Here is a 24443-nt window from a genome sequence, read left to right as displayed (position 1 = left end):
CAGCCAATAAGACCTATATTGCATAAATAAGAATGATTAAATATGAATTCTGAAGCGGAACCTGTATAAAGTGCTATGTGCAAGTTAAAGTGACAGTGTACCTATTTATCAATTCAATAAAAACATGAAAAAGGAACTAGATGAGAGATAAACCCGATAATGTCTAGATATAATAAGTAAATGTGAATTAATAGCTGCCCCTAAAAGTGCTAATCAGTAGTGACAGAGTTCCGTTTCAATCCTAATGCACTGAGTCTACAAGTGGAAAACATTTTTTATTATTATGATCAAATATAGTGACTAATAAGATCATAATGTGCGGGTAAAGGGAACGCTACCCCACAACAAGCAAATGCTTCATAGTTCATTCCCACATTTGAAAAGTAAGTCCAAGAAGAAAATTGTATTGCAAATACCAACTATAGATTGTCATCTCGGCAGCACAAGGTTGTGGATGGAGGATCCTATCCACCAAAAGGATCATTTTCTGATGCGATCATTGATATAATGATGCCATATATGATGTAATATATCACCAAGGGATTCAGGAATCATCAGGGGTTAGAAACAAATAACATTTAATGGAAATAAACACACAAATTAAAATCTAAATAAGAGACAACATATTTAGAAATATGGGACAAAACTCAAATGTTCATTTAAACCTGATGGTGTCATGGTATCAAGGACTAAATCAATATCGTCTTTGAAGACAATGGAGTCTACGAGACAAGGGTGAGAGGGTGATGAAGGCTAAATTTATGTATAGCCGAAACGCGTTGTATGTCTAACAATAAACTGGATATTCCTTGAAATATTCGGAGTAATTAATGAATCAGCTGGAAGCGCTCCTTGACAAACTGGAAATCCTTTTCTGCATGGTTTCAAGGACTGCAATCCACCTAAATTCCCTATGAAGCACTGTAATCCACCGACATTCTCTTTGATGGACTGTGATTCACTTACATTCCCTATGAAGGACTGTAATCCACCTACATTCCCTTTGAAGGACTGTAATCCACCTACATTCCCTATGAAGGACTGTAATCCACCTATATTCCATATGAAGGACTGTAATTCACCTATGTACCCTATGAAGGACTGTAGTCCACCTACATTACCTTTGATGGACTGTGATTCACTTACATTCCCTTTGAAGGACTGTAATCCACCTACATTCCCTATGAAGGACTGTAATCCACCTATATTCTCTATGAAGGACTGTAATCCACCTATATTCCATATGAAGGACTGTAATCCACCTACGTACCCTATGAAGGACTGTAGTCCACCTACATTACCTTTGAATGACTGTATTCCACCTACATTCCTTTGGAAGGACTGTAACTCGCCTACATTGCATTCCCTTTGAAGGACTCTAATCCACCTACATTCCCTTTGAAGGACTGTAATCCACCTACATTCCCTTTGAAGGACTGTAATCCACCTATATTCCCTTTGAAGGACTGAAATCCACCTATATTCCCTTTGAATTACTGCAATCCACCTACATTCCCTTTGAAGGACTGTAATCCACCTACATTCCCTATGAAGGACTGTAATCCACCTATATTCCATATGAAGGACTGTAATTCACCTACGTACCCTATGAAGGACTGTAGTCCACCTACATTACCTTTGATGGACTGTGATTCACTTACATTCCCTTTGAAGGACTGTAATCCACCTACATTCCCTATGAAGGACTGTAATCCACCTATATTCTCTATGAAGGACTGTAATCCACCTATATTCCATATGAAGGACTGTAATCCACCTACGTACCCTATGAAGGACTGTAGTCCACCTACATTACCTTTGAATGACTGTATTCCACCTACATTCCTTTGGAAGGACTGTAACTCGCCTACATTGCATTCCCTTTGAAGGACTCTAATCCACCTACATTCCCTTTGAAGGACTGTAATCCACCTACATTCCCTCTGAAGGACTGTAATCCACCTACGTTCCCTTTGAAGGACTGTATTCCACCTACGTTCTGTTGGAAGGACTGTAATCCACCTGCAGTACATTCCCTTTAAAGGACTGTAATCCATGTACATTACCTTGGAAGGACTGTAATCTACCTACAGTACATTTCCTTTGAAGGACTGTAATCCATCTACATTCCCTTTGAAGGACTGTAATCCATCTACATTCCCTTTGAAGGACTGCAATCCACCTACATTCTATTTGAAGGACTGAAATCCACCTACATTCCCTATGAAGGACTTTGAAGGACTGTAATCCATCCACAATCCTTTTGAAGAAACGTAATCCACCTACATTCCCTTTGAAGGACTGTAATCCACCTATATTCCCTTTGAAGGAATGTAAACCACCTATATTCCCTTTGAAGGACTGTAATCCACCTACATTCCCTTTGATGGACTGTAAACCACCTATATTCCCTTTGAAGGTCTGTAATCCACCTACATTCCCTTTGAAGGACTGTAATCCACCTACATTCCCTTTGAAGGACTGTAATGCACCTATATTCCCTTTGAAGGACTGCAATCCACCTACATTCCCTTTGAAGGACTGAAATCCACCTACATTCCCTATGAAGGACTGTAAACCACCTATATTCCCTTTGAAGGACTGTAATCCACCTACATTCCCTTTGAAGGACTGTAATCCACCTATATTCCCTTTGAAGGACTGTAAACCACCTATATTCCCTTTGAAGGACTGTAATCCACCTACATTCCCTTTGAAGGACAGTAATCCACCTACATTCCCATTGAAGGACTGAAATCCATCTACATTCCCTATGAAGGACTGTAATCCACCTACGTTCCCTTTGAAGGACTGTAATCCACCTATATTCCCTTTGAAGGACAGTAATCCACCTATATTCCCTTTGAAGGACAGTAATCCACCTACATTCCCTTTGAAGGACTGAAATCCACCTACATTCCCTATGAAGGACTGTAATCCACCTACGTTCCCTATGAAGGACTGTAATCCACCTACATTCCCTATGAAGGACTTTGAAGGACTGTAATCCACCTACATTCCCTTTGTATGACTGTAATCCACCTACATTCCCTTTAAAGGACTGTAATCCACCTACGTTCTTTTTGAAGGACTATAATCCCCCTGCATTCCCTTTGAAGCAATGGGATGAAATTGAATGGGAGGAGACACAGATTAGATATTAGAAAAAACTTTTTGACAGTTAGAGTGATCAATGAGTGGAACAGACTGCCACGAGAGGTGGTGAGTTCTCTTTCAATAAAAGTCTTCAAACCGCGGCTGGACAGACATCTGTCTGGGATGATTTAGCGAATCCTGCTTTGAGCAGGGGGTTGGACCAGATGGCCCAGGAGATCCCTTCCAACTCTACGATTCTATGATTCTTTGATAGCCTGTAATCCACCTACATTCCCTATGATGGACTGTAATCCACCTATATTCCCTCTGAAGGACTGTAATCCACCTATATTCCCTTTGAAGGACTGAAATCCACCTACATTCCCTATGAAGGACTGTAATCCACCTACATTCCCTTTGAAGGACTGAAATCCACCTATATTCCCTTTGAAGGACTGAAATACACCTACATTCCCTATGAAGGACTTTGAAGGACTGTAATCCATCCACAATCCTTTTGAAGGACTGTAATCCACCTACATTCCCTTTGAAGGACTGTAATCCACCTACATTCCCTTTGTAAGACTGTAATCCACCTACATTCCCTTTAAAGGACTGTAATCCACCTACATTCCCTTTGAAGCAATGGGATGAAACTGAATGGGAGGAGACACAGATTAGATATAAAAAACTTTTTGACAGTTAGAGTGATCAATGAGTGGAACAGACTGCCACGAGAGGTGGTGAGTTCTCCTTCAATAGAAGTCTTCAAACAGAGGCTGGACAGACATCTGTCTGGGATGATTTAGCGAATCCTGCTTTGAGCAGGGGGTTGGACCAGATGGCTCAGGAAATCCCTTCCAACTCTACGATTCTATGAAAGACTGTAATCCACCTACGTTCCCTTTGAAGGACTGTAAGCCACCTACATTCCCTTTGAAGGACTGTAATCCCCCTACATTCCCTTTGAAGGTCTGTAATCCCCCTACATTTCCTTTGAAGGACTGTAATCCACCTACATTCCCTTTGCGCCAACTGGTGACTGATATCTCCACCCCTTATTCTGGTATAAACTCTGTCAATACCCTTGACCTTCATTGTACATTTATGGTACAATTTGAAGTGCATGAGGATTGTTTAGAGTACCTGTATCCTCGGCATTTTGCGTGGACATGATGTCCCTCACATGTTCTCGAGTCCTGACACGCAGTTCGTGAGATGTGAATCCAATATAGACCATCTTACATGATATACTACGTGCGTTGTGTGACATGTGATATAATCTTTTATCTGTAACCCCTTCTCATGTACAGCACTGTGGAATCAATGGTGCTATATAAATAATAATAATATTAATATTTTGTACTCTCTAAGGCCATCTGATGGTGTAAAGGATGAGGCGCGCAGTACGTTCTTACAGGCGTCGCAGTCACAGCAAGGGTTACCTACACATTTTTTACTCCCCGCCTTAAAAAGTTCATGGGATTTCGGCACACAATGGATATTAACTAGAAAATCTTTCAGGGTTTTATTTCTTCTAGCTGTCATCAGGGCTGCCATCAGGGCATTACTGCCCTGACTGGCGTATGGGGCCCGGTGGGCAGAGGGTGCCCACATCGGGCCCCGTCTCATCTGTTCACCGGGCCTTACCGGCAGGCTAAACCAGGCCCGCACGTCAATAGTTCACAGTCGCCAGCCAATTGGAGTCTGGCAGCTGACGTCAGCCGCAGCGCGCATGGTGAGTGCCTGCTTCAGCTGCGTGGAGGGGGCTTTGCCGCAGGAGTGCGGGCAGGTAAGAAGGACTTTTTATTTTTTAATTGAAAGCGGCAATCTGGGGGGGCCCAGGGCAGACTGTGAGACACGGGGGCAGAATGTGAGACATGGGGGCAGAATGCAAGACATGGGGGCAGAATGTGAGACACGGGGGCAGAATGCAAGACATGGGGGCAGAATGCAAGACATGGAAGCAGAATGGACATGGGGCAGAATGTGAGACATGGGGGCAGAATGCAAGACATGGGGCAGAATGTGAGACATGGGGGCAGAATGCAAGACATGGGGCAGAGTGTGAGACATGGGGCAGAATGCGAGATACAGGGGCAGAATGGACATGGGGCAGAATGTGAGACGCGGGACAGAATTCGAGACAAGAGGGCAGTATGTGAGACATGGGGGCAGAATGCAAGACATGGGGGCAGAATGTGAGACATGGGGGCAGATTATGACAGTGAGACACAGGAGGGGGGCAGAATGGATACGGGGCAGAATGTGACATTGAGACAAAGGAGGGGCAGAATGGACATGGGGAAGAATGTGACAGTGAGACACAGGAGGGGGCAGAATGTGAGACATGGGGGCAGAATGTGAGACATGGGGGCAGAATGTGACAGTGAGACACAGGAGGGGGCAGAATGTGACAGTGAGACAAAGGAGGAGGCAGAATGGACGCGGGGGAAGAATGTGACTGTGAGACACAGGATGGGGCAGAATGGATACGGGGCAGAATGTGACAGTGAGACAAAGTAGGGGGCAGAATGTGAGGCACAGGGGCAGAATGTGACAGTAAGACACAGGAGGGGGCAGAATGTGACTGAGACACAGGAGGGGGCAGAATGGACATGGGGCAGAATGTGACAGTGAGACACAGGAGGGGGCAGAATATGAGGCACAGGGGCAGAATGTGACAGTAAGACACAGGAGGGGGTAGAATGTGACAGTGAGACACAGGAGGGGGCAGAATGGACAAGGGGGCAGAATGTGACAGTGAGACACAGGAGGGGGCAGAATGTGAGGCATGAGGCAGAATGTGACATTGAGACACAGGAATCCAGAAGAATCCAGGATATCTATAAGCAGAAAGATAGTGAGGAAACACTTAGCTAACCTAAATGAATTCAAGTCTCCAGGTCCAGATGAATTACACCCCAGAGTACTGAAGGGGATAGCAGAAGAAATTTTTGAACCCCTCTCCATAATCTTTGAAAATTCTTGGAGAACAGGAGAAGTGCCAGAAGACTGGAGAAGAGCAAATGTTGCTCCTATCTTCAAAAAGGGGAAGAAGGTGGACCCAGGCAACTATAGGCCGGTGAGTCTGACTTCTATACCAGGAAAGATCTTTGAACAAATTATTAAACATGTATGTCAGTACCTGGATAAGAATGTGGTGATTAAACAGAGTCAGCATGGGTTTGTAACTAATAAGTCATGTCAGACTAACTTAATTTCCTTCTATGACGGAATCACTGATTGGGTGGATCAAGGAAATGCTGTAGATATAGTATATCTTGACTTCAGCAAAGCATTTGACAAAGTCTCTCATACAATCCTTATTGAAAAAATGACTAAGTATGGAATGGACAAGGCAACTGTTAGGTGGATTCATAACTGGCTTAGTGATCGGACCCAAAGAGTGGTCGTAAATGGCTGCACATCCAGTTGGAAGAATGTCTCAAGTGGGGTACCACAGGGCTCTGTCCTGGGCCCTGTATTGTTCAACATCTTTATCAACCATTTAGATGAAGGAATTGAGGGTAAACTGATTCAATTTGCTGATGACACAAAGCTAGGAGGGATAGCTAACACTAGAGAAGAGAGAGGATTCAAAAAGATATAAATAAACTGGAGAAGTGGGCAGCAACTAACAGAATGGTTTTTAACAGGGAGAAATGCAAAGTACTACATCTGGGCAATAAAAATGAAAAAAGCATATACAGAATGGGAGGAATAGCGCTAAGTGACAGCACATGTGAAAAAGACTTGGGTATACTAATAGATCACAGACTGAATATGAGTCAACAGTGTGATGCAGCAGCAAAAAAGGCAAATGCAATTCTAGGATGTATTAACAGAAGCATACAGTCTAGATCACGTGAAGTCATTATTTCCCTCTACTCCTCTTTGGTCAGACCTCATCTGGAATATTGTGTCCAGTTTTGGGCACCACATTTTAAAAAAAAGACATCAACAAACTGGAGCAAGTTCAGAAAAGAGCGACCAGAATGGTGACCGGTCTGCAAACCCTGTCTTATGAGGAAAGGTTGCAGGATTTGGGAATGTTTAGTTTGCAAAAGAGAAGACTGAGAGGAGACTTAATAGCTGTCTATAAATATCTAAAGGGCTGTCACACTGTAGAAGGATCAACTTTATTCTCATTTGCACAAGGAAAGACTAGAAGCAATGGGATGAAACTGAATGGGAGGAGACGCAGATTAGATATTAGAAAAAACTTTTTAACAGTTAGAGTGATCAATGAGTGGAACAGGCTGCCACGAGAAGTGGTGAGTTCTCCTTCAATGGAAGTCTTCAAACAGAGGCTGGACAGACATCTGACTGGGATGATTTAGCGAATCCTGCTTTGAGCAGGGGGTTGGACCAGATGGCCCAGGAGGTCCCTTCCAACTCTCCGATTCTATGATTCTAGGAGGGGGCAGAATGTGAGACACAGAAAGGGGCAGGATGCGAGACACATGGCATGAAGGGAGACACATGGTGCAAGATCATGGGGCAGGATGGATACAATGTAGACAGATGGGACAGAATGGGGAGATCATATGGGGGTAGAATGGATACTCATGAGGGCAGGATGAGGGAAAATATCGCTGGAGCCAGGAATGAGACACACGGGGGACAGGATGGGGGATATTATTACCATAGGGCCTAATTAAGGGATATTATTACTGCAGTGATGTATTTTATTTTTTTGAGGACACTGTTTTAAATGGGGGAAGGTCCTGTTACTGTGCAGAGCGACACTATGTTGCCTTTTTTTTCTTGATCTGGTGTAGTGTAAAAGTTGGGAAAAAAATTAAGTAATGTGTTCTGCAAGTGGAGCTCTAGATAACTGTGTTATTTCCTGCAGAGACAAGTCCTGGCTGGAAGACATGATGGCGGTCTGTGCTGGATGAAAGACTTAACCTAGAGACATCACTGGTGAGTCAGTGTGTTACCTGTACACTGACACTATACACTATATACAGAGTGCCTTTGTACAATGTCACCAGTGATCACTGTATTATCTGTGCATTGACACTATACACTATATACAGAGTTCCTGTGAACAATGTCACCAGTGATCACTGTATTACCTGTACACTGGCACTATATACAGAGGTCCTGTGCATAAGGTCACCGGTGATCACTGTATTACCTGTACACTGGCACTATATAAAAAGCTCCTGTGTGTAATGTTACTGGTGATCACTGTATTACCTGTACACAGACACTGCATACTAAGTACAGATCTCCTGTGCATAATGACACTTATGGTGATAGTATTTTTTTTTATTAATGATCAATATTGTAGTATTAAGTCAACATGTGGTGGTAATATGTGGTTTGGGCATGGTGCGGTGGTAGTTGTCCCTTGTATGTGCTATTATTCTGTCACTGTGGTGGTAATATGTGGTCTGGTCATGGTGTGGCTGTATTTGTTCCTTGTATGTGGTATTATAGGTCACTGTGTGATGGTAATATGTAGTCTGGACATGGTGTGGTGGTATTTGTCAGTTTGGATATGATATTATTGGTCATTTTAAAAACTGAAAAATAAATATACCAAAATTGTATTTGAATATTTTAACAAATATTTAATAGGTTAGAGTACAGTAGGGCCAGGCCAAAAGAGTCCACCTTGTTGTGGTGGTAAATTTAAAAAAATCTTTTAGCCAAAACAAGAGCTGCTGGCTGTGTGATCTGGAGATGGGAACTGTTAATGTGTGATTGGTGAGAAGTCGAGTTTTTCCAAGAGAGAGCAGTGGGACTGTGGACAGTTTGAGGGGTGGAGCCTGGGTGGAGTCTCAAGGGGGCCCCGAAAATTTTGCCTGTATGGGGCCCCGAAATTCCTAGTGGCAGCCCTGGCTGTCATTAATGGCGATTGAGAGATGTTTGGATAATGTGGCCTTAGTCCTGAGCACTGGCCAGTGTTTCTGAAAAATCCTGCTCCTAGCATCCCATTGATGATTGTACATGGATATATACCGTATCTACTTATCACCACATATCTTTTTGTGGGATGAGTAGATTATTCCTAGTGCTCTCCTTGGCTCTTACATAGCCTTTTTTGATTTTTCTATGATCCATGCTGCCTGCGGACTGGGCAGCATGAGTAAGAGGACTGGTTCCCTTTAAGAAGGGGTCTGGCAGCAGCATCGGGGTGTATTAGAAGGGGTAGAAATCTTAGGGCTTTATGTGGCAATTATAAGAAACTCAAAACTGTAAAGCTATTTTGTGAGCCTACATCAATGGCATTTTAGCATCATGGGTCATTATTATAAATATGACCAGATTGGTGAAAGGTTAGATGCAATTGTTGCACAACAAACCTTCCAAGAACACTCGACAGAAAGCTCTATGGTGGGTTTAATCACTATTGCTGAAAAATCTTACAATTAGTGGATGCAAAACTTAAAGGTTATAGATTATTTTCTTGCTAAATGCAAAGTGAAGCAACTTTTTAAACTGTTTTTCATTAGAAATATTCTACCATTTTGCTTCTGTCTGTAAGCCCTTCATCTGGCTGACTGATCTGCAACAATTATAGTCCGTCAGAAATCCTACTCAGCACTGATGGCTTTCTCTGCTGTCAGCCTCCTTTCTCTCATTGGTAGAGAAAGCAGCATAGAAGGGGTTGTACATAGAGATGGCCGAATCCGAACGCTAAAGTTCGGGATCCATACCAGACATCTAGAGTGTGGGCATGGACCCCGAACAAGGACTTCTCAAGGAAGTCCATGTTACTGTTTGGGTCTGGGAGTGCAGCCAGTCAACAAGCTTTTTCTGTCTGAGCACTTCCAGCCCCATCACAGCACCATATGAAAAAAAGACAAGGGGTCCTCACTGTTTTTGATAACCGGCATTATGTTCTCGTTAGTGTAGGGATAGGACGCATCTGGAATGAGGGACAGATTGTAACTGCGCACTCTACAAACACAAAGCTGTGTGTACTCTGTAAGCCATATCTGTGCTAGTACTGTGCTATAAGTTGCTGTGTGTACTCTGTAAGCCATATCTGTGCTAGTACTGTGCTATAAGTTGCTGTGTGTACTCTGTAAGTCATATCTGTGTTAGTACTGTGCTAAAAGCTGCTGTGTGTACTCTGTAAGCCATATCTGTGCTAGTACTGTGCTATAAGTTGCTGTGTGTACTCTGCAAGTCATATCTGTGCTAGTACTGTGCTAAAAGCTGCTGTGTGTACTCTGTAAGCCATATCTGTGCTAATACTGTGCTAAAAGCCATTGTGTGTACTCTATAAGTCATATCTGTGCTAGTACTGTGCTATAAGACGCTGTGTTTTCTATTAGTCTGAGAAATACATATTGGCATCAGTTGTCTCTTTGCTATTAGTAGAAAAAAGTGGAATTGCAAATTTTTGCAATTTCACCACACATGGAATGGTGTCATTCAAAAGTATAACTCGTCCCCACCAAAAAAAAGCCATACTTATATGAATGCGGTACACTATTATCTTTTGAACAATTACAAGCTAAGTGCAATGTCCCGAGGTCACAATTCTTCCGATATTTGCAAATAAGATCAGCCTTTCAATCGCACATGAGACATGTCAGTATGAATAATGCTATTTCGTCTCTACCCTTGATAGGCATTCTCAAATCACAGGGTCCCCAGGGTCTCATCTCCTCTCTGTACACACACATGCTATCGGTGGGGATGGAATCTGCCGTATGCTTGGTTAGGGGGAAATGGGAAAGGCTCATCCCTGATACTCAGGGAGAGGAGTGGGAGGAAATTCTGGAGTCACCAACTAAGGAGTCTCCGTCAATTAACAATAGAATGATACAACTTTATATCATAAACCAATCATGTTTGAATCCGACTCGACTTTTTAAGATGGGCCGTTTCCAATCTTCGGAGTGTCTGAGATGCCATGCATCCGATGCAGATTTTGTGCACATGATTTGGCAATGTCCGATTATAGTACACTACTGGAAAGAGGTGACGTTATTATTAACCTCCCTGGCACAGATTCCTGTTCCCCTTGAGCCATTGGTTTGTCTGTTTGGGGTGTGGGATGATGAGACATGGGGACACTATACGGGGATTTTCTTACGGGAGACATTGTTCATGGCACGGAAGGTGTTGGCACTGCGGTGGATGGGGGGTTCGGATTCCTCCCTTAGGGCCTGGAAAGAATTGGTGAACTCGATTATCCCATATGAGCGTACGCTTTACCAAAACAGAGGGTGCCCGGGTAAATTTGAGAAGATATGGGAGAGGTGGAACTCCTCTCACCTCAGGTTGTAGGACGGAGATATCGCATGATAAAGAGCTAAACATATAGACATAGGCTGCAAATAGTTGTTTTGTAGTAGTAGTAATGTTTTAGAAGTAGGCAGGCTTTATTATTTGAATAATAATACAGACTAATGTAAGGCAATTGACAGTATGTTTTATTCAATGCACAGTTGGTGTACACACGCTGTTTGACATTGATGCTCTGTGATATGTATGTGTGTTACATGATATTGTCATTGCTGTCAGTTTGCATACTGTATACCCTGCCTTTGGTTCAATAAACGAATTTAAAAGAAAAAAAGCCATACTGATGGAAAAATAAAAAAGTTGTGGAACAAAGGCAAAATCGGAAAATTGTCCAGGGGTGACGGGGTTAAGATAAAACGAGGGAGGGTGGATTTAAATTATAGCCTGACTCCGGTTTTCTGCCTAATTTGATACCCAAAATGGCAATTTTAATATCAAGGAGTGTTTACTTTGTAATATACAACGCCTGGATAAAATCTTCATACCCTCAAAACATTTTTTACATTACACCCACAAACATAAATGTTTCTTTAATGGGATTTTCAGTGATAAATCAACACAGTAGCAAGTTTGTGACATGTAAAAGGAAATGATACATGGTTTTCTAAATATCATAAAATATATACAGTGGGGAAAAAAAGTATTTAGTCAGTCAGCAATAGTGCAAGTTCCACCACTTAAAAAGATGAGAGGCGTCTGTAATTTACATCATAGGTAGACCTCAACTATGGGAGACAAACTGAGAAAAAAAAATCCAGAAAATCACATTGTCTGTTTTTTTTTCATTTTATTTGCATATTATGGTGGAAAATAAGTATTTGGTCAGAAACAAGCAATCAAGATTTCTGGCTCTCACAGACCTGTAACTTCTTCTTTAAGAGTCTCCTCTTTCCTCCACTCATTACCTGTAGTAATGGCACCTGTTTAAACTTGTTATCAGTATAAAAAGACACCTGTGCACACCCTCAAACAGTCTGACTCCAAACTCCACTATGGTGAAGACCAAAGAGCTGTCAAAGGACACCAGAAACAAAATTGTAGCCCTGCACCAGGCTGGGAAGACTGAATCTCCAATAGCCAACCAGCTTGGAGTGAAGAAATCAACTGTGGGAGCAATAATTAGAAAATGGAAGACATACAAGACCACTGATAATCTCCCTCGATCTGGTGCTCCACGCAAAATCCCACCCCGTGGGGTCAGAATGATCACAAGAACGGTGAGCAAAAATCCCAGAACCACGCGGGGGGACCTAGTGAATGAACTGCAGAGAGCTGGGACCAATGTAACAAGGCCTACCATAAGTAACACACTACGCCACCATGGACTCAGATCCTGCAGTGCCAGACGTGTCCCACTGCTTAAGCCTGTACATGTCCGGGCCCGTCTGAAGTTTGCTAGAGAGCATTTGGATGATCCAGAGGAGTTTTGGGAGAATGTCCTATGGTCTGATGAAACCAAACTGGAACTGTTTGGTAGAAACACAACTTGTCGTGTTTGGAGGAAAAAGAATACTGAGTTGCATCCATCAAAACACCATACCTACTGTAAAGCATGGTGGTGGAAACATCATGCTTTGGGGCTGTTTCTCTGCAAAGGGGCCAGGACGACTGATCCGGGTACATGAAAGAATGAATGGGGCCATGTATCGTGAGATTTTGAGTGCAAACCTCCTTCCATCAGCAAGGGCATTGAAGATGAAACGTGGCTGGGTCTTTCAACATGACAATGATCCAAAGCACACCGCCAGGGCAACGAAGGAGTGGCTTCGTAAGAAGCATTTCAAGGTCCTGGAGTGGCCTAGCCAGTCTCCAGATCTCAACCCTATAGAAAACCTTTGGAGGGAGTTGAAAGTCCGTGTTGCCAAGCGAAAAGCCAAAAACATCACTGCTCTAGAGGAGATCTGCATGGAGGAATGGGCCAACATACCAACAACAGTGTGTGGCAACCTTGTGAAGACTTACAGAAAACGTTTGACCTCTGTCATTGCCAACAAAGGATATATCACAAAGTATTGAGATGAAATTTTGTTTCTGACCAAATACTTATTTTCCACCATAATATGCAAATAAAATGAAAAAAAAACAGACAATGTGATTTTCTGGATTTTTTTTTCTCAGTTTGTCTCCCATAGTTGAGGTCTACCTATGATGTAAATTACAGACGCCTCTCATCTTTTTAAGTGGTGGAACTTGCACTATTGCTGACTGACTAAATACTTTTTTTCCCCACTGTATATGAATGAAATTTTACCACTAACATGAAGTACAATATGTCACGAGAAAACAATGTCAGAATCACCGGGATCCATGGAAGCGTTTCAGAGTTATGACCTCATAAAGGTACGGTGGTCAGAATTGTAAAAATTGGCCCTGTCATTAACGTGCAAACCACCCTTGGGGGTGAAGGGGTTAATATCGATTTGTTGTAATACGAGTTTTTTATCCACTTTTTGTAAAAATGTGTATTTTGGTTTTCTGTGTAGCGTGACTTTAATTCTGATTTCGCTTTCTCCAACTGTTCAGTCAGATGATCATACTCCTGCTCATTTTTCTCTGCTACCAATTGTAATAAATTGAGAGAACATTGGTGAAGGAGATCAGTCCATTTCTTTTGGAAAATAGGATCATCTTGAAATTGTGAAATTTCCTTGAAGATACGTAAACCTCTCGGGACTCTCTTGCATTCAGTGTATGATTTCAATGATTTTACAGTCCAGAATGATCAGATTTCTCAGCTAATGATTGTATTTTAAATTCAAGTGATCTTGTGCTGATAATATGCAGCTCTTCCTTACGATTGCATCCTCTCGTCCTGCTAAAAGTCCCTGTTCAACCGCACTCATATCAGAAAGCTCCATATTTTCGTCTGTGTCCATTGTATGGATAAAAAGTGAGTGAAATAAACTCTGTGCTCAGTTCAATTACACAAGTTGAATGATCCCAGCAAAGAGCAAACAGATGAACGGCGTACTAGGGCACAAATCACCACATTACCAGACCGAGCTCTTTATCTGAAGTATTGCGGCATATGATTCAGTCAAAAAACGGAGGTGCTTGCATGAAAGAACATGAATATTTCAATGTGAAGCGAAAAAAGAAGAAATATGCAGCACTCACCGATATAGCTGAAAAACTGTGTGTCTTTATTTCACATAAATTCCATCAAATGTGTGGACATGCAGGACGTGGAGGAATGCTAGGTGCTAGGGGAGGGAGGTGCCGGACAACGGCCGTTTCGCGATTACTCGCTTCTACGGGTCCAGGTGAGGGGATTAGCTAAAGGTCATTCCCTTTATAGGATCACAGACCTTACTAATTAACATACAAAACAAGTTGTGAAACTAACATTTACAGAAAAATATATAGTTATACAATATACAGAGTGCAAGATACTAGTAAAGAATAAATCTTTCCATATCGATTTACAAGATAATCTATATTTTTACAATATCATAGGAAGATTATAATCTAAATAACTTTACATACAATTTTTTATATAACATTTTTTATAAAAATACTGATAGATCGATCCGGTCGTTTAGTCCTTTGGGACTATCAGTATTTTTATAAAAAATGTTATATAAAAAATTGTATGTAAAGTTATTTAGATTATTATCTTCCTATGATATTGTAAAAATATAGATTATCTTGTAAATCGATATGGAAAGATTTATTCTTTACTAGTATCTTGCACTCTGTATATTGTATAGCAATATATTTTTTTGTAAATGTTTGTTTCACAACTTGCTATGTATGTTAATTAGTAAGGTCTGTGATCCTATATAGGGAATGACCTTTAGCTAATCCCCTCACCTGGACCCGTAGAAGTGAGTAATCACGAAACGGCCGTTGTCCGGCACCTCCCTCCCCTAGGAAACTAGGGTTTGTAGATGTCTGTCAATCCAAACACTTAAACTTTCGTTAAGTGATCCTATACTCGATATAATTGGACGAAATGGAGGGGGAAAAATTTGTTTGTGCATTTTCGGGAGACCGTAAAACACCAGAGTGACAGGAAAATCTTTATTCAAAAAGTTTTTTTTTTTTTTATTAATTACCCCTAAATTTTCTCCCTCCATTACAAAAGATTCCAATACATTTTTACAAACACTAGTAGGGTAACTTGTTACTTTCCTATAAGTATCAACATCATTAAGAATGTCCATAACCAAATTGCTATACAAATTGCTATTTAATCACCCTATATACTGACATGTGGGGTATATGTTTTTTCTATTAGTCATCTTCTGACTGACCTTCAGGGGGTGAATAATGAGTATGGTTTTATATTTTGAGTTAATAAAGTTTAGTTTTATCCTTTTGTCAGCAAACATGAGGAATGACAAGAGACAACCCTTTTAAGAAAATCCAATTTTGGTTAAAACTACTCCAACATTATAAACATAAAAAAGACTTCTCCCCTATGTGATGACTCTGATGTTTATTAACAGTTGATTTCAAGGTAAAATATTTCCCACATTAAAAAAATGAAAAAGTCTTCTCCTCTGTGTGACTGCTCTGATGGTGATCAAGAAGCGCTTTCCGGTTAAAATATTTCCCACATTTTGAACAAGAAAAAAGCTTCTCCCCTGTGTGGGATCTCTGGTGCCTATCAAGATTTCTTTTCCATTTAAAACATTTCCCACATTTTGAACATGAAAAAGGCTTCTCCCTTGTGTGGGTTCTTTGGTGGCTATCAAGAACTGATTTCCGGTTAAAACATTTCCCACATTCTGAACAGGAAAAAGGTTTCTCCCCAGTGTGGGTTCTCTGGTGTCTATCGCGAACTGATTTCCGGGTAAAACATTTCCCACATTCTGAACAGGAAAAAGGCTTCTCCCCTGTGTGAACTCTCTGATGGTTAACAAAATGTGATTTATGTGCAAAACATTTCCGACATTCTGGACATGAAAAAGATTTCTCTGTGTGAGTTCTCTGGTGGCTATCAAGAACCGATTTCCGGTTAAAACATTTCCCACATTCTGAACAGGAAAAAGGCTTCTCCCCTGTGTGAGTTCTCTGGTGCTTAACAAGAAACGATTTCCATTTGAAACATTTCCCACATTCTGAACAGGAAAAAGGCTTCTCCCCTGTGTGGGTTCTCTGGTGCTTAACCAGAATCAATTTCCGGTTAAAACATTTCCCACATTCTGAACAGGAAAAAGGCTTCTCCCCTGTGTGAGTTCTCTGGTGGGTAACAAAATTTGATTTCTGTGCAAAACATTTATCACATTCTGAACATAAAAAAGGTTTTGTTCCTGTGTGAATTCTCTGGTGAATAACAAGGTCTGATTTCTGTTTAAAACATTTCCCACATTTTAAACATGAAAAAGGCTTCAAGATTTCACCTGTGTGAGTTCTTTGGTGTTTAGCAAGATTTCCTTTCTGGATAAAACCTTTCCCGCATTCTGAACACGAAAAAGGCTTCTCCCCTGTGTGAGTTCTCTGGTGGTTAACAAAATGTGATTTTTGTACAAAACATTTCTCACATTCTGGACATGAAAAAGATTTCTCCTCTGTATGAGTTCTCTGGTGGCTATCAAGAACTGATTTCCGGTTAAAACATTTCCCACATTCTGAACAGGAAAAAGGCTTTTCCCCTGTGTGAGTTCTCTGGTGCCTAACAAGAAACAATTTCCATTTAAAACATTTCCCACATTCTGAACAGGAAAAAGGCTTCTCCCCCGAGTGAGTTCTTTGGTGTATAACAAGATTACATTTCTGGATAAAATATTTCCCGCATTCTGAACATGAAAATGACTTCTTTGCTTTAGGAGCAGTTTGTTTTTTATTGCCTCTTTTGTGACTTTGATTTTCCTTAGTAGTCGGTAATGAATCAGAAGAATCAGAAGATGGGACCTGTTTCATAGGATCAGATGAGAGATCTTTGCTGTGAATGGATGATGATATATCTGGAGTAATAGCAATCACTTCAGTTGTATCTTGTAGGATCTCAAGATCATCAGATTTAAAATTTGAAGATGTCAGCTGTCCCTCTGATCTCCTGGTACAGTCATCTGCTAAGATAAAAAATAATTATTATTTTTTAATAAAATATCCTTGAGTTTTATATTTTTGAACATTTCTATTTAAACTGTCCATAAAAATGGCAAGCTATGTAAAAAAAACTTTACTTGTTTACCAAGACAAAGACTGTTCACAGTCTAATAGAAAACCTTGTTGGATGAACCAGTAGTGTGCGGTGTTCAACTGTTTGTTCATTCTGCCTCCCAAATATCAAATAAAAAGAAACCAATCAATGTTATGTAGGCGAAAATAATACCAATTCTCATCTCACAAAAAACAAGTCCCCACTCAGGTCCATCATCTGTCAATGGAAAAACAGAGGTTCCCACACTATTAGTGGCTCAAAGGCTGTTGAAAAGCAACAAGGTTTCCATAAACCAATCCAGCAAAATCCGCTCTCCCTTCGGAGTCTTGCAGTGTGCGCCAACAACATTTAGGATCCCTGTATTTACCAATATTATAGTGAGAGGAACCCACTTAATTTGCGGTGTCTCCTGGAGCACAATCTGGGCACTATGTGCTGGGTAAGAAAATGGCAAATGTGTAATTTTCACTCTCCAACATCCACTAAGTGTTAATTTCCGGAAAGTGGCTGTGGAGTCACAATATTCAGTCCTCCTAAGGATTATAACCCTCAGTGAATTAATTTATAAAATGGAATCACTTTATGAGGATTTTTACTATTCTGGTTTTCTGTCATTTAGTTATATTAGGGCTTCTGCATATGGTGTGTCCAGCTGGAGTAATCTGCTCCCTACTTCAGCCAAGTACCACACCCTACTAAAGCGCAAAGCACATGGCTGGAATCTGCCAGATACAGCGCTGTTCTCCTCTGGTTCATTCCTCTGTGCTCAGCTTGCGGCTTGTGTATTTGTTCCCTGCTGTGACCGTGGCCCGTTTACTGACTACTCTTGTGTCTTCTGATTCTGTGTTCTGTCCTTCTGGTTCTGACCCAGCTACCTGACTATTCTTCTTGCCATCTGACACCACAGAAGCACCTGATAAGAGATAGATGCTACTGCGCAGGCGCCGCCATCGCCGGTGACATTTTGCTGGATGTAATTTTTTTTCTAAGCCTCACAATAGCCACAATATTATAGGCATTATCACCAATAATATCAATGCTATTATATGCATTATGTAATAATGGGGGGCAGGTCAGTGAGGGGTCAGCGACCTGTCATTAGCCAATACAAATGAATATATAATCAGAGCACCACATAAAGCCCCGCCCACAGCCCCGCCCCAGAGCACGAGAATCTCATTAACTGAAAACTACAAATACAGATTAAACAACAACCACAAGACGGATTTCATCACCAGGTATCATTGTAATCAGTATAACGGCACTGACCTGACAGTGTCTGTAGGTTACTGTGCACAATCCTGCTGACAGGTTCCCTTTAAATTTAGCCCTTTGGCATTTGGAAGAGGCGATGGAGAGATTTTTGTTAAGACTATCAGGGAGTTACAGACTTACATAAGTGAGACAGGCCGATCCCACCACAAACTATCATACAGAATGAAGATGTAGAAAAAGACAGAGTAAAAACTTATTTTACATCCCCAACAACAATGTACAGTAAATATGAGGGGAGAACACTAAACCAGAGTTGCATTCATTTCTGGTGAACTATTTGAGCTACTGTGAGTCCTGACCAAAAGAGTAGAGAAACTTTTAGTTCTCATTTGAGGAAACATTGTGCAGTAATCTGAATTCTTTAGGATGGAAAACATAATGGAATTTGTGACGTGGAGTGAATCCATGACACCAGGGCTGGAGCCAACACATCTCCTGCAGGCGGGAATAAATGTATATTACAGCCATCAGCCACACAGCTTAGAGATCTATCAGGGCACAGGTGGAATGTTTGTCCTGGAGATTATCACAATCCTCCTGGAAGTTAGTTGGTTTTAATACAAATGTAAAAGTCAGGATAAAGGGAAACTCTGCTGCTATTGGACAGAAATTCACACTTGGCCTCACGGCACATTTACTGTTGTCGCTCATAAAAGGGAAGTTTGGCCAGAAAGACTGGACCTGGTCTTGTAGGGAGTGTGGGGAAGGTGAGTTGACGGACAGACTTGACTGAAGGAAGAAGGGACGGTTTGTGCACTCTAGACGGATATTGGTAATGACAGAAGGGAAACAGCTGGGGAAGATAGAAAAGGAGTGCAATACCTAGATTTGACCACAAGATGGCAGGGGGAGCGTAGTTCAGGACTTGACAGCAGCTTAGGGCTTTAGAAACTACTTAGTCATGGGGCGGGGAGATAGGAACCCAGGAGGGAAATTCCCGAGGAAGGGGATAAGTAGGACAGGACAGGGTTCTAGGCTAGGCTAGTCCCGGGAGTAGCTCAGGAGGAGAAGACACAGTACAGAGGACTGACGATGGTGTAGAGCTCGACCAGGGGACTGAAAGGAAGAGACAGTCAGGAGGGTGGCCCTGACACAAAGAACCGCAGGACAGACGAGGCCCCAGGGGTACAGATTGGACGACAACTTTGGACTGGTGAAGCGGTGGCGGTGCATAGGCCTAGGGCAGCCCCAGCGAAAGATCCGCGAGGAACATCACTACGACAGAAGGAAGGTGAAGGTACCCGGGTCTGAATACAGAGAGCTGTAAAGGAGCTGCGGTGTATGGCTACATTCGTCAGGAGGACGGCCAATAAACTCAGACCTATTGCAGCTGCCGCGATCTCGGACGCCTGGAGTGGCAGTGGCGTCAAGAGGTCAAATCTCATCGGGAGACCTGCCCCTGGGAGCCACTGACAGCACCCCAGACATCGGTTGGAGAAGAGGAGCGACTGTGGGCCCTGCTGGAGCAGCCGCTGAGGACATCGCCTGGGAGCCTCCCCGTGGGACCGACAAGCCTGGAGGCTAACCCTGCTGTATGGCGGGGTGAAGATCGGAGGTTGCGGGGTGGCCTGCCGGAGGCTGTGGCAATGGGGTGAGAGAGGGCTTTGCGGCCTCTGCTGGGCTGAGTGACGCCTCTGCCCATGTCCCCGAGCCACCCTGCCCGGCGGCGCCATGTCTTGTGTCGCCAGTGCGGAACCCACCTGTGGCCGTCCCTGCCACGTTCCACCGAGAGTCGGCGGCCTATCCACCGAAGCCTGCCACCACTCCGGCTCCGTCTGCGACTCCAGTTGCGGCCTGCCCCGCGGCCGCGTCCACTTCACTCCTGAAGCTGGCTGCGGCCCACTTGTTGGGCTCTGTAGCCTATCCACCGGGACCCACGGCTGCCCCTGCCCACCGTCCGGCCCCAGCAGCTGCTGGGCCGCCGGAATCTGTGGCCGCCTCTTCCCCCGCTCTCGACCCCGGCCGCATCCCTCCCACCGAACTCCGTGGCCTACTACGGACCCTCCGTATGGGTAGCAGAAGTCATAGAGAAGAAGGCCCGAGAGTGGGAGATCTGGAGCCTGCTCCACGAAAAAGGAGAGGCAGGCATGGTGGCTTTCCGATCCACCAGTGGCTCGTGTATACCAACCTGGAGAAGGGATACGGGTTCATTCGAGACCTCGCAACCGGCCAAAAGGTATATCTTAATGTGACTTCCATCCGTCACGGCCGGGCTTTGCGGGAGGGGGACTTGTGTCATACTATAAAGAATACTGTCCCCGCGGCTATTATGCGGTAGCCGTGATCGTCGAACCCGAAGGCCACGCGGCCCCGTAAAAAAAGGAACCCCCAAAGACACTCCCAGCATCCCGGGAGCTCCACAGCTGTGAAGCCCCCTACTATCGGCATAACACCGGCTATCAGGAGATGGCCCGGACTACCGGGATTTCGATGCACCGTTGTGCAGGCCTAGAGGACAGTTTCGTGTTCCAGAGAAGGAAAATGTTTTTATGTTTTGCTGTTTATTGTTTTCTCCTGACCAAGCGGGGATGCAGGGAAGAAAGTGCTAATGTTAAAGGAAGGGGGAGTATTCCTGTTCTGTTTTAAAATGTGTTGAAAGAAAAAAAAGGAAAAAAAGAAAAGTTGTTACTCATACTGTTATTAAAGTAGAGGTAATGGTATGCTAACAAGTTGATTTAATGTGTAGTATGTATAAAAAAGTGTAACAGGTCCCGGGTACAGGGTAGGATAAAAACGCCGACCATGACTCTTTTTAATTTGATGGACAAAGAGACGGAAGATATTGAGCCAGACAGTGGTCCGTCAGTGGGTCCCCGACACCACAGACACCCTAAAAGGATGGGCGGGCGCTAGCGATGGCCTGGTAGGCGAAAGGCCTCAGTCATGGTGTTCCGGACAGTAGAGCGTAACAGAAACGGAGAGCAGTGGGAGGTACATGCCGTAGAGTAGTCCGGGTGGACCTCGCCAACCTGAAAGAAGCTGTCACGTGCCGTGCGCGCCGGCGGGTAGCAGTAGGCTGCTCGGAGCATGGTGCTCCCGGTTTGGTTCAGCGCCCCCCCACGTGTGGCCGGTTTGGCCCAACAACCAGTCCGACAACAGACGGTGGACAAGCTTCAGGACAACGTAGGTAAGGAGTATGATTGTCGGGGATGACAATACACAAAGGAAGGGAGAGTGTGGGAAGGTGACTTGAAGGATAGACTTGACTGAAGGAAGAAGGGACGGTTTGTGCACTATAGATGGATATTGGCAATGACAGAAGGGAAACAGCTGGGGAAGATAGAAAAGGAGTGCAATACCTAGATTTGACCACAAGATGGCAGGGGGAGCGTAGTTCAGGACTTGACAGCAGCTTAGGGCTTTAGAAAATACTTAGTCATGGGGGCGGGGAGATAGAAACCCAGGAGGGAAATTCCTGAGGAAGGGGATAAATAGGACAGGACAGGGTTCCAGGCTAGGCTAGTCCCGGGAGGAGCTCAGGAGGAGAAGACTCAGTACGGAGGACTGACGACGGTGGAGAGCTCGACCAGGGGACTGACAGGAAGAGACAGTCAGGGGGTGGACCTGACACAAAGAACCGCAGGACAGACGACGACCTTGGACTGGTGAAGCGTTGGCGGTAGATAGGCCTAGGGCAGCCCCAGCAAAAGATCCGCAAGGAACGTCACTACAACAGAAGGAAGGTGAAGGTACCTGGGCCTGAATACGGAGAGCTGTAAAGGAGCTGCGGTGTATGGCTACGGTCGTCAGGAGGATGGCCAATAAACTCGGACCTGTTGCAACCAAAATCTGCCTCCGTCTGGTGTCTGTGTCGTCTGGTCAGCGTCTCCTAATCTCAGAGGGTAGGTGGATCTTCTAGGTGACAAGTTCTATAGAAAAGGGCTTTCAATGCCCAAAGTCATTTGAACAGTTTTTTGGTGGAGGAGAATGTTGTGGTCTAGAGGCAAAATGGTGATCATGGTAATACGGCTGGACTACACCACCGATAAAGCAGCCACAGCCGGTGACTGAGAGGAATCTGTGACTTCTCTGCATTCAGTGGTTACTACTCACCTGGGTAGTCATATGTGGGAATCTCCTCTTTACACCGCTCATCACCCCTTACATATGTCTCTGTAGTATTAATATGGGTCAGATCTTCACCCTGAAACAAATATTGTAAAAGTCACAGACAGATGGAGAAGTCCCATCTATGATCAGCTCTAATCCTGCCATCTCCACCGTTCTCATTACACAAGTATAAAACATATAATACTGGTGGATAAAACAAGACTGAGCACAAGACCTTCTCAGCCGTCTACACATCATAGGGGAGATCTCCTGACACCTTGTCTCCATCTACCTGATGATCCTGAGAAACATTGGGATCTTCTTGGTTACAGTCCTGTGGAAGAAGAGGACGGGGACATCTCTCTGGTGTTGTCCTCTTACTGGATAGATCTGGAGGAAACACATACAGGGACTGAATTCATTCTCTACATACAGATAATTATAGGCCGTGTGTATTTAGTCCTGTCTATTACCTGGAGATGTGAGGGGCTGGGGAACCTCCATTATGACGTTCTTGTACAGATCTCTGTGTCCTTCTAAATACTCCCACTCCTCCATGGAGAAATAGACAGCGACATCCTGACAACTTATAGGAACCTGACACATACAATGATACCGTCATCCCCCGATCCCTTCATAGTGTTACTGTATAATGTCCCAGCATTCCCAGCAGTGTCACCTCTCCAGTCAGCAGCTCAATCGTCTTGTAGATGAGGCCTAAGATCTTCTGGTCATTGATGTCCTCATGGATCAGGGGGTGAGGTGGAGGCCTCGTGATTGGGCTCAGGGGTCTTCCCCATCCTTCAGACACAGGGTCCTGACAGCGATCACTAGAGGTCTTCTTCACCACTGTGTAATCCTGGTAATGGAGAGACACATTAATAAATCTCACTACAGACATTCCCAGAGTCCTCACCTCTCCAGTTCTGTCCATCTGTTATTCCCATAGATAATGATGTAATGTGACGTCATCAGAATCTCTCACCTCTCCAGTGAGACGGAAGAGGATCTCTAGGGTGAGGTGTAACATCCTCTCCGCCATCTTGTCTCTGTCCATATCCATCCTTGATGGGGAAATCAGGAAAATTCTCTTCTGTAGAAGATCTTCACTGAGAGGATCCGATATTGTAGAGACCTGAATGAGAAGAAGAAGATCCAATGTAACATCATAAGAATCCTGTGTAATAATACACTTACTGGAGATAATAAGGGAAACATATGAGGAGATTTATTATCTTACAGGGTTTAGTTTTCTCCCCTGACATCTACTAATAAAACCTATATATTTAGGCCACAGACAACAAGCAGTTTCCTCCTCGGAGTCGGCAGCTGAACACGTTCCTCATAGACTCATCTTCCATAACGCTAATTCTCGTCTCATTACCAACACTGGAATCGGCATTAGCAATACTGCAGGAGATATTCATTACACGCGACATGAGAAATAACTCCTTCATGATGAGGACGACATCTTCATCTTCTACTGCGGCTCTAGAGACAGATGTGGCCAGAGTCGGTCACTGACTCCATCCCCACCGGCCGTCTATATGAAGGTTTCCCGTCTTCCCCGCACTGGAATCTTCTCTCCCGTTAGATCTCAGCTCTGAGTCACACACAGAAGTTTGAGGCTTTT

General features: G+C 43.5%; 1 protein-coding gene across 1 annotated transcript; it reads right to left on the bottom strand.

The window, feature by feature from the left end:
• Positions 1 to 113: 113 nt before the first annotated feature.
• LOC141082461 (gastrula zinc finger protein XlCGF66.1-like) lies at positions 114 to 24150 on the bottom strand. Its single transcript, XM_073566401.1, has 6 exons — positions 23796 to 24150; positions 23490 to 23669; positions 23284 to 23407; positions 23103 to 23200; positions 22814 to 22904; positions 114 to 136 (listed from the first exon to the last, which is right to left on the bottom strand). Exons 1-6 carry the CDS (start codon positions 23871 to 23873, stop codon positions 114 to 116), a joined length of 594 nt encoding a protein of 197 aa, XP_073422502.1. The 5' UTR covers positions 23874 to 24150.
• Positions 24151 to 24443: the final 293 nt, after the last annotated feature.

This window comes from Dendrobates tinctorius, unplaced genomic scaffold, assembly GCF_039654945.1.
Source record: "Dendrobates tinctorius isolate UK_male_01 unplaced genomic scaffold, ASM3965494v1 ptg000017l, whole genome shotgun sequence".
Lineage (NCBI taxonomy): Eukaryota > Metazoa > Chordata > Amphibia > Anura > Dendrobatidae > Dendrobates > Dendrobates tinctorius.
The sequence above is the reverse complement of the archived record's forward strand: the minus strand, read 5'-3'. Positions and strand labels throughout refer to the sequence as shown.